The sequence below is a fragment of the Drosophila albomicans genome, chromosome 3 (genome assembly GCF_009650485.2).
Source record: "Drosophila albomicans strain 15112-1751.03 chromosome 3, ASM965048v2, whole genome shotgun sequence".
Lineage (NCBI taxonomy): Eukaryota > Metazoa > Arthropoda > Insecta > Diptera > Drosophilidae > Drosophila > Drosophila albomicans.
In genome coordinates, this window is record NC_047629.2 from 44,018,359 (window position 1) to 44,029,517 (window position 11,159).

At 33.5% G+C, this 11,159-nt stretch overlaps 3 protein-coding genes across 7 annotated transcripts in view; 2 read left to right on the forward strand and 1 right to left on the reverse strand.

Annotated features, from left to right (window-relative positions):
• The window catches only part of LOC117569646 (protein vein), a 44,194-nt gene extending 36,158 nt beyond the window's left edge, over positions 1 to 8,036 (forward strand). Inside the window, exons 2-6 of one of the 4 annotated variants that reach the window (XM_034250887.2) lie at positions 1,740 to 1,917; positions 2,019 to 2,149; positions 2,459 to 2,570; positions 4,447 to 4,541; positions 7,901 to 8,036. In XM_034250887.2, coding sequence (XP_034106778.1) covers positions 1,740 to 1,917; positions 2,019 to 2,149; positions 2,459 to 2,570; positions 4,447 to 4,541; positions 7,901 to 7,965 — 581 coding nt within the window. In that variant the 3' untranslated portion in view covers positions 7,966 to 8,036. Of the gene's footprint in view, positions 1 to 1,739; positions 1,918 to 2,018; positions 2,150 to 2,458; positions 2,571 to 4,446; positions 4,542 to 6,330; positions 7,586 to 7,900 lie in introns of those variants that run through there. The other 3 variants (XM_034250890.2, XM_034250888.2, XM_034250891.2) reach the window with 3 other exon arrangements.
• Positions 8,037 to 8,463: 427 nt separating this feature from the next.
• Positions 8,464 to 9,448, forward strand: LOC117570248 (mitotic spindle assembly checkpoint protein MAD2A). Its single transcript, XM_034251756.2, has 3 exons — positions 8,464 to 8,634; positions 8,731 to 8,877; positions 8,935 to 9,448. The coding sequence occupies exons 1-3, from the start codon at positions 8,562 to 8,564 to the stop codon at positions 9,339 to 9,341; spliced, it is 627 nt and encodes a 208-aa protein (XP_034107647.1). The 5' UTR covers positions 8,464 to 8,561; the 3' UTR covers positions 9,342 to 9,448.
• A 116-nt stretch (positions 9,449 to 9,564) lies between these two features.
• LOC117570247 (uracil phosphoribosyltransferase homolog) lies at positions 9,565 to 10,882 on the reverse strand. Of its 2 annotated transcripts, none has more exons than XR_004572336.2 (3): positions 10,532 to 10,878; positions 9,850 to 10,465; positions 9,565 to 9,722 (listed from the first exon to the last, which is right to left on the reverse strand). XR_004572336.2 is itself a non-coding variant. In XM_034251755.2 (3 exons), the coding sequence occupies exons 1-3, from the start codon at positions 10,759 to 10,761 to the stop codon at positions 9,712 to 9,714; spliced, it is 774 nt and encodes a 257-aa protein (XP_034107646.1). In that variant the 5' UTR covers positions 10,762 to 10,882; the 3' UTR covers positions 9,565 to 9,711. The 2 variants fall into 2 exon arrangements, 1 of the variants encoding a protein (XP_034107646.1); XM_034251755.2 differs by having other exon boundaries at positions 9,933 to 10,465; positions 10,532 to 10,882.
• Between the last annotated feature and the right edge of the window lie 277 nt (positions 10,883 to 11,159).

Consider the following 11,159-nt stretch of genomic DNA (forward strand, 5'->3'; position numbering starts at 1 on the left):
CTGTCCCGCCTCCACCTACCTCTTGCGCCCACACGACAAGCAAGCAACACAAACACTGAAAAACAGACTCTTGAGTCTCTAATCTTGTGGCCCAGACACGTGATATGCCGGCTAATTAAAGCAACCTACGGCTGCTGCTGCTGTTGTCGATACTCACAAGCTTCTTGTGGGCGTGGCGAGGCAATCGACCACAAGCGTTTCATTGCCAAATTCCCTCCCTCTCTCTCTCTCTCCATCTCCTTCTCCCTCTCTCTGTTGCTCTCTTTGTCGAGACTTATGAATCAGCGGCGAAGGAGACTTTTTGGCAGCATCCCGCAAATGATTGGCTAATGTGTAATTGCCCCGAACTGCAAAAACATTTCAATTGCAATTGCAAATGCGACGGTGACTTTAATTAGGCAACTTAAATGTAAATTTGTGTGCTAAACAAATCAATTAAGTTGATCGCGGTCTAAGTACGTGACAGCTTAACGGTCTCAGCTGATCGTTTAAGAGATCAATGATAAAAATTTAACGATCGAACTAATTTATATTTAAACTCGCGCATTGATCAATCAAACTGCGAAAAAAACATAAACAGATTATTTCGCAAATCTGCACGAAAATTTGCTGAAACTTAATTCAATTTTTGTTATTTCGTTGATGAAAATAAATGTTTAATTACAATACAAAAATGAAGTAGATGAAGAACGCTAAGAGTTCAATGATAAAATGATTTACTTTTATTATTGCCAATTACAGAATTAAGTTTCATACTTTTTGCAGTAGATCTTTAATATGTAAGGTCATGAAATTCATGAAGTTTTCAAAATTATTAAAAACTCTTTCCTAAAACGATCCTTAAAAATGCAATGATAAAATGATTTACATTCATATTACATAATTAAATTGTAAACATGTTACAATAGATCTTTAATATAAAAGGTTATAAAATTAAAAAAAAAATTCAAAATTATTAAAAATGTTTCAATATAACTTATTAACTTACGATTAATTCTCAATAGATTTAAAAGCTCAAAATATAACCTAAAATTTTATATATTAATTTTCATAAATATTTTTTCTACTTTATTCATATTCGTTATAATAAAATTCAAGAACCCGAAATATGATCTTCAAATTCTATATAATTCTATAGAATTCTATAGAAATATAGTACTTAAAACTAGAATCTTTGATCTGATATTACGAAACCCATATAAAGGAAACCTCCATCATCAACAAGTGTGTAATTTGAATAGAGAAACTACAAGTTGTTTTATTAAACTCATCTGTCAACAGTCGCCTTAAAAAGTTCTCAGCTGGAATTGCAAAATGCTGTATCTTTTCGATTGAGAGATATATACATAGATATCAAGTAGTATTATATGCTGGTTCGATGTGATTGGACCTTGAAAATCAGGTCATGTCATATAGCAATTTAACGATCAGCAGAGTCTATAAACAACTTACGATTAAGTTGAAATAGGCGTCGCGTCAGGTTGATCGTAAAAAAAATCAAAATCAAAATAGAGAAAAGACAAAAGTAGGGGGTGGAAACTAAAAGAATTTCAATAATTTCTAGTGCGATCATTTTGTTTATGGCGCCGAGAGGAAGAAAACAATTTTCATGTACATTTTGCATAAACAATGATCGCACACGAAAAAAATTAATTAGAATTAGAAAAGATGCAAGTGGAAAAAGAGGGAAAATTTCGCAGACATAATTTGAAATGCTTTTGTTTGTTGTCGTTTTACAGCACAGAACGCATCGATTACGTCGATCACATCGAATCCGACGAACACGACGATCGAGAACGGAAGGGAGCTGAGGATCATATGCAAGGTGGAGGGCAGGCCGCCACCAAAGGTGACCTGGTTCAAGGACGACAAGTCGATAAATCGCAAACGCAATGTTTACCAATTCAAGCATCACAAGTAAGTATTGTTTATATACATTGTATATACATATGCATGTATCATATATAGTATATATTTAGATAGATATGCATGTCTAATAATTCTTTCACTTATTGTAGAAGACGCGCCGAGCTGGTTGTGCGCTCCTTTAACAGTTCCTCCGATGCGGGCAAATACGAATGCCGGGCCAAGAACAAAGTCAGCAAAAAACACATTGACAAACGCCGCATCATGATCAATGCCTATCCAGGTAAGACCAGACAGAGACCTTCAGTCGCTTCCCCCAAAGTAGATCAACAACTGATCACATCTCATCCGATCTCTGTTGTCATCTTTGATGTGCTTGTGTCAAGTTTTGCGCCCCAATTCATTTCTAATTTATGGGCACATTTGAAGGCGACAATCGAAGCATAGAAATATGTTTCAAGCCACCTACAACACCTTGTAAAAACATGAAATTATGAATTTCAATTTCATTACATTTATTTATATATTTTTTCTTCTCTCTCTCTCTCCCTCTCTCTCGTTTCTCTCTTGCTATCGATCGCTCTCTTTGCAGTTGCCACACGGCCGGATCAGAGCAACTGGGGCTATCCATGTAAAGAGGAGAATGTTTGCTTTCACAACGGCACCTGCATGCTGATACCGGATATCTCTCAGTACTATTGCAAGTAAGTACCCCAAAAGGATTGCTTTGCTTGTTTATGCCCCATGGATGTCTTGAACTTGAACTCGAACTCGAAATCGAAATCAAAATCAAAATCACAGAAAGAACAAAAACTCAAACTCAAGTGGCTGGTGTTGTGATAAAACCGGTGACAGCTGATAAAGACAGTCAGTACCCGAGAATGCACTGAAATAGAATCCAAAAACTAACCATCTAACAATCAGTGAGCGACAAGCACTTGAGAAAACTCTGACTCCGTCTCTGACATTCTCTCTCTCTCTCTCTCTCTCTAGAGTAGAGAGAAGTTGTAATATTTTGGCATCACATTACATCCCGAGACGAGAGAGAGTGAGAAGAACTCCACGAACTCTCGAGCACTCGCACACACACACAGTCATGGGTGTGTGCAATGTGAATAATGTCTTTCAACGCCTCGTTTTATACAATATCCACGTACTGTGTGTATGCACGACGCATATATCGACGCGTATATGTAAACCAATCCAATACTTGTACAATTCCATTCAATCCCAAAAAAGCGCATTGTATTCACTGCATACCCTGTAGCCAATGAAGGGTATGCGCAGTCTTAGCTTCAAAATGTGGCAGAAGATCACTTACAAGATCAATACTGCAAAGTTGTTTTCTAATAAACTAAATTTAGTATAATCCCTGTTAATATCCAATGTATTCGCAGTCAACTTTTAGTATTTTCACTTACCAGTTCTTTAATGAACTAAATTTGGTATTTCACTGTTAATATCTAGTATATTCTCAGCCAACTTTTAGTATTTTCACTTACTAGTTCTTTAATGAATGCAATTTAGTATATTCACTGTTAATATCTAGTATATTCGCAGCCAATTTTTGGTATTTTCACTTACAAGATGAATACTGCAAACAAGTTCTCTAATAAACTAAATTCGGTATATTCGCTGTTTATATCTAGTATATTCCCAGCTAACCTTTGGAATTTTCCCTTACAAAATCAAATAATAAACTGAATTTAGTATATTCACATATATTATCTAGTATATTCACAGTCAACTTTTGGTATTTTCACTTACAAGATTAATACTGCAAACTAGTTCTCTAATAAACAAAATTCGGTATAATCCCTGTTAATATCCAATGTATTCGCAGTCAACTTTTAGTATTTTCACTTACCAGTTCTTTAATAAAGTAAATTTGGTATTTCACTGTTAATATCTAGTATATTCTCAGCCAACTTTTAGTATTTTCACTTACAAGATTAATACTGCAAAACTAGTTCTCTAATAAACTAAATTCGCTATATGCTCAGCCAACTTTTTTCACTTACAGTATCAATACTGCAAGCTAGTTATTTTATAAACTTAATTTGGTATAATCACTGTTAATATCTAGTATATTTAAAGTCAACTTTTGGTATTTTCTCTTACAATATCAATACTGCAAACTAGTCCTCTAATAAACTAAATTTGGTATATTCGTTGTTAATATCTAGTATATTCGTTTTCAGTTTTTGGTTTTTTTCTGAACGTGCACTATTACTTCTAGGGTATTTAAAGTGCTGGCATTGTTGGACGCTTTTCTTTTGCACTTTTCATTTCACATTTCCAATTCCAATTCGATTTCGATTTCGATGCTTGCGCTTTGCAAAAAACGGCGAGAAAAAAAAGAACAGTATTATTAATTATTTGTTGCTTCTGTGTTTTTGATTCCGTTTGTACTTAAGTGTTGTGTTTGTGGGTGCACTGCAGCCCCAGTTCATGGCCATTTGCCAGTGGGATGTGTACCTAATGTTTTTTTTTTTTTGGTTGTTGGCGAAAAAGATGTTTTAAGTGTTTTATACAAATTCTAATTGAGTGTATGTTTTTCTTTTATCTTGATTCTTTCAGTTGCCCGGAGGATTACTATGGTGTCCGTTGCGAGAACCACTCGTCAGACAGTATGTACAGCAAAAATCCCGACTGTGACTACCAGTATATTGGAGGTTTTTACTGCTAAAATAGGCACTTCTATAGCATCGATTGTTTTAGATCGAGTCACGCGATATACGTATAACGAAACGATATAAAGCGTTAGCAAAAACGAAATCCAAATCCAAATCGAATCAAAAACAAATACAGAAACAGAAACAGAACTGAAACTCTGTACACAAGAACTACGAGTATCCCAAAAGATTAACAATTATTCCAGAATGGTCGGTCATTTGTCTATACTATACCTACTACTATATACTATACCTAAACTTGAAATAAACCAAATATAGTTGATAACTGAAAGCAAATACACACACACAAACACACATACATACATACTTACTATATACACAAAGTACAAATAAAACTAAATAATCGATATACAATATGACCAACTGTAAGATTCAGAAGTTATCCCCCGACTAGCTCCTTCTCCGTCATACCGTGAACTTGAGTTTTTTTTTATTAGAAAACACATTCCAAAAAGCAACAAAGCAAAGTCTTAAAAACTAACAACAACAACTGTTCTTTTTTGTAATTATTATACATACAAAAATATGTACTATTTAAATGAAAATTAAAACTATTAAATATTAAAATGCGAATAAAAACAAATGGTGCTATAGAAGGTTTATTTTAAATAGTTTTTACTTAGGAATCTATTTTAATTGAAATTCTCATTAAACAAAAACAACAAAAAACACAAAAAAATCGTAAATGTTAAACAGAATTTGATTTTCCATTTACACGAAAAACAAAACAAAATTATTAAGCAACTCACAGACTCAAACTCAGACGATCACACGTTAAACACACTCATTACATTACAGACACCTACCAAATACTGAATAACTTGTCGAATGTGCATTCAAAGCATTCAAATTGGCACAGCCTACACTCATATGGATAACAATAACAGTAACAGTAACAATAACAATAAAAACAGAGGCTCTCTTAAGTTAGATATTCTTTTTTTGCAACAGATGGCAACCCTAGCAGCAAAAGCTGTCGCCACAAAAGTACAGTCACCACACAAAAGCACTGACCAACCACTACATAAAAAAACCAAAATTTTGTTTTGTTTTCGATAAATACCATAAAACATCTCTATACATTTATATCAACAATTTTTGTAGTTTGCAATACATGAAAAGAAAAGAAAAAAAAACAAATCGACCGACAAAATACAAAAAACGAAACCCGATGCGAATAATAATAATAATAATACTTCATTAAATAACAATAATAATTATTTCTTTGCAATTAATTTAGTTATACATTATACATTTTATTATTACATAGTTTCTTGTTATTCTATGAAACATTATTAACACTTTGGCTGTAGATTTTGACAAACCAAAACATAAAAAAAAAACCCTTTTCAAAACAAATCAAACAAACAACAATTTCATACGCTCCTTAATTTATTTATCGGTGGTTGTTTTTTTTTTTTAATTTCAATTATTTGTTGACTAATCTCTTGCGTTTTCTTACTGTTTCTCTCGATTTTTTTTGGTTAACTCTGTTCCACTATTTTAGTCCTAAATTTTCTATTTAATTTGATTTGTTTATAACGCAAAAGAGAACAAAGCTTAGCAATAGCTTTATCCCAAAAACAATCAATTTAAATTGTTATTTATCATGCATGAAGTACTATTGAGTGCATTATTTTTTGCTTGTAATTCCCTTTTGGAAATGGTATTAGGGCAATTAGTTGGCAATAAAAAAAAAAACACAAAAAAGTTATCAAAGAAAAACCAATTAATTTTAATTTTTATTTATGATTTAATCTCTTCACAGATATTTTGTTGCAATCTACGGCCAAATACATACCTTAATTAATGACTATTTTAATGCATAGAATTTTTATTTAAACAAACAAACAAACAAAAAAAAGAAAACTGCAAACAAAAGTACTCCCTGCACTCCAACGCCGACAATTGTAATTTTTTAGTATTATGTTTAAAAAATTATACAATTTGTTGCACCACACACAAAAAAAAAACAAAAAAGCAAAAAACCACATAAAATTTACAGCACTGTTCACATCGAGTGTGTGAACGTTGCTTTTAAATTTGTTGCAACTACAAAAAAAAAATATATAAAAAAAAAATTAAACGAAAAGAATTCAATTGAAACGAAATGATTAACCAGATGCAGACTGACACTTCCCGTTCTATTTGGCGTTTTGTGCACGGTGACAGAAATTTGTGTATGAAGAAATTGAATCAAAATTTGAATTTATTTTATTTTTGTACTTTGTATTGCGAGACAACAAATTCAAAAGAAGTTAAGAAAGTAAACGAGAAAACAAAAACAAAAACAAAAACGAAAACAATAACGAAAAGATCATAAAAAGAAAGTAAGATACCGATTGACCCTGACACTGACACTGTTGCGCTTTTGTTGTTGTACCATAGACATACTATACTATACTTTATACTTACTATACATATAGAGTATACGTAGCTGAGAACTTGTAATAAACCATGTATATATCATATATTATATCTACATATACTTACTATCTATATACATATATATATATATGTATATTCGCTATAATTCACTATAAGTTTTGTGTACATTTCAAACTATGTTTTAAAAGAGCTTAACTATAATTTATTTTGTACTTCATGAAATATTTAAATTAAACATTATCCCTAAGTACTCGTACATAAACATACACACACACACACATTTACACATACTACTAAAGCTACTTAATTTCGAAATACTATTTTTTGCCCATTCTATGTGTTTATTTTTTTGAATACCATTATTATTATTATTATTTGTAATTAAAGTGAATGAAAAATGTAAAATGCAAATTTATGTAGTTCTTATGTATATGTTGACATCAGTTTGTACTTATTTTGATTAGACGTAGGACATGCGGCGAAGAGATTATTTTTAGTTATATAATTTAAGTCAAAATTTTTAATTTAATTATCGAAAGATTTATACCAAAAATACCATGTAAAGCTTAATTTTAATTCAAAAACAAAATGAAGCGTAAGAAAAAATTTCATTAAAAATTTGCAAATACTTCACATTTTACAAATCGATTGCTTTTAATATTATTCTTCTTCTGTTTTAAATTATTTATAGCATTACACAAATACAACATCAAAAAATTGAACAAAATATTTGGTTGGTTTTTCTTTGTTTATTTTTCCACCTAATTTGCTTTTAATTTTCCCCCCAACAAATTACCACCTAGCACAAATACAACAAAAGGCTCTGGATAATCGAGCCCGGTGTTGGAGGCTTGAAGTAATTATGAGTTTTACAATGGAAATCTTTCAAACTGGTATTATCCTAGCTAAAAATCTTTTGGTTTTTTGTTTTTCTTTTTCTACCCCAACAGGCACCACTTACAAAAGGGGCTATGGCAACAATAATGATCGATGGATGAACAAAAATTCTAAATAGACATCTTATCTATAATATTCACATACGAGAACGTACGCATAAATGGATCTCATGCTTAGATATAGATCAGAAATTGCTAATAAAGAATGCATGTATTTGTTACAATTACTTTATTGTGTTTTAATGAAAGTTTGTTGTGTTGGAAATTTGAGTTTTGGCGCTCACAAATGTACGATAGTTCTTTATTGAAATTTATCGATTACTGTTTGCTGAAGATTCATCGTAACTGTTATTACTGCCCTGGTATATCATTAATCGAGCATGCTACAGTTGATCGATTGGTTCGGAGCATTAGTAAATTTAGTATATTTTTCAAGCAATTGATATTAAATATTTTATTAAGGTATTTAAGAAACAGCCTTACAAAAGATTTTAAATACTTTGTAATGTATTTTAAACTGAGGTAACGCTACCAAATTTGCAGAAATAATCGATGTTACACACACTTTTCAAAAAATATCGATACATCGTTAATCTTTAAGGTATTTCTGCATCTCTATGTTGTGGTCACACTGTTAAAAAGAGCTTCAAATCGAGCGGCTTTTATTTTTACATGTAAAAGAAAATTTTGTAACTTTATAATAGTAATATCAAAAATGTCAACGGCTCAAGCAACAAAGAATTGCATTACACTAAAGGGCTCAGCGCAGATTATTGTCGAGTACCTAAGTAAGTATTTGTAAGAAGAACAATAACAACGAGCACGCTTATTAATGGCGCACACACATTATGGCGTCCTGTTTCTTTGTTTAATGCAAATTGTAGAGTATGGCATCAATTCAATACTGTTTCAACGTGGCATTTATCCAGCTGAAAATTTTGACAACACACAACAATATGGCTTAACCATTCTCATGTCCAAGGACCCCAAAATCGTGAGCTTTCTGCAAAATGTTTTAACACAAACCGAAGGTTAGTTCTAGATTCATTCACCTGTTGAATTTTTTCTTCATTGGTACATTTTTGTAGAATGGTTGGCGAAGAATATGATTAATAAGATATCAATGGTCATTACCAATGCACACACCAAAGAAGTGCTCGAGTGTTGGGACTTTAAAATGCAAGCCGAAGCAGGCGATGGCGTTGAAGCTGGCGATCCCACCAAGCAAACTTCATCCAAACAATTGAGTCGCATACAAAACGAGATTCGTGATGTGATGCGCCAGATATCGGCCACAGTCAGCTATTTGCCACTTCTTGATTGCATTTGCACCTTCGATGTGATGATTCATACACTACAAAACACCGAGATTCCGGCACAATGGAACGAAACTGGAGCTGTCTTCATTCAGAATGCTCAGGCCGTGCAGTTGCGTTCGTTCTCAACGGGATTGCAAAAGGTGGACACTGTGGTCAACTATAAGATGAGCTCCTAAGTTATATTCATAGTATTTATTCTGTATTTACATAAGTTAAAGTTGCGAACTTGAATTTGAAAAGCCCAAATTGGGGCGAGTTAATTATTAAATTAGTATTAAAATGAGTTGTGTTGTTTCTTCAATTTAAGGGATTCTAAGACAAGATTGCAAAAGGTCCAAGAGGTATAAGGTCAATTAATCATTAGGCTGTACTGGTTTTCCAACTCAATAGTCATCAAAAGATGGTAAATCATATTTATGTTTATTTACAATAGCTTTGAACAAGTCACGTTTCGTTTTAGAGATTTAAATGAAGAGCCCAAATTAAAGCAGGCTTATTATAATATAATAATGTACTAATCATAGTAGTTGTGCTGCTCCTTCCAGTTTAAAGGACATCTAGATGCGGAAGAGAAGAAAATGTGGTTAGTGCGAAGCCATGCAAACAAATGTTAAGATTAGTTAATTAAGGGAGGATTGTGTTGGGTGAGTGAGAGAGATATGGATAGATAATCTAACACACTACCTATCCTAAGCAGAGCTTAGTTGTCAAGTTGCTTTTGCTGCTGCTGCTTTTATTGACTTTTTCTTTGCTATCCTAGTCAGTACCAAAGTATTTCTGGCCAAAATGATTGGGCGCCACCGGATGCAGCTCCGATGTGAGAATCTTCATTTTGGGAAACGCATTCACCACAGTCCGTGCAGCAATTGGTGTGCAGAACAGATTCGAAAGTATGATGCACTTCTCGGGCACTCCATGCTCCCTCAGCACATTTACAGCTTGCAACACAGTGTTACCAGTGGACATAATAGGATACATGAGCAGCACTTGACGGCTGCCGATGTCATCGGGAAAACGTGCGTACACCACACGTGCCTCGTGTGTATTTGCATCAGATTCAACCAGAATCTTGCCAATGCGTATTGAGCGACAGCAATCGCGTAATCCCTGCTCCATAGCTTCGCCGGAACGTATAATTGAGACGCCACAATTCCCCGAGCGATATTTGAGACCTTCGTAGATGGCACCCGTGGGCGTTTCTACATCGCAGTCAGTGTAGGGCAGCTGATTTAGCGATTCTTCGATGACCAAACGTATCAAACGATCGGCATAAAATTTAAAATCGCTACGCGTGGTATTCCTAGCAAAGAGGAATTGAAAATATTGTAAGTAAAAATGAATGACACTCTACGAATATTGCACATACTTGTCGCGAATGATTGTCAGCAGCTCGGACACCTGTGAGTTCAATGTTAGGATCTTTAGATTTTCGCCATACTCGGCAAGAATCTGTTCTGGGGTTGAGGCTTCAACAGCTGTTCGTGGAACCTGTTCCTGCTGCTGCTGCTGCTCCGTTGCTGATGGCTGTTGTTGTTCGCTCTCGGTGTTGTCGCCGGCTTGGGAACCATTGCTGCTGGGAGAACCGCCGGTGCACATGATTATCACTTTTAATATTTAATTGTGTGGCGATGAAATGGTTATTTTGAGTGCACTTGTTTTGCTAGCGTGCCAGCAGTGTGACCGCAAGTTCATTTAAAATACCTACTATTTCACATACAAAAATATACTGCTTTCATATGTTTCAAACAAATTTCCCAAAAAAACGTTAAAAACTCAAATTTTTTAGTCTTGCCAAAAATAATATTTTTGAAAAACATAATTTTTTAATCTTAAAGAAGTTTAAAGTAGTGTCCAAAGGACAAATAAATGAATAGTTAAATAATCGTATTTGAATACCAACAAGTAGCAGCGCATTAGTCAAAACTATATGCTATGAGATACCCTGTGAACAACAAAACATAAAATAAATGAACGTTAAATCAGCTGTTCATGCT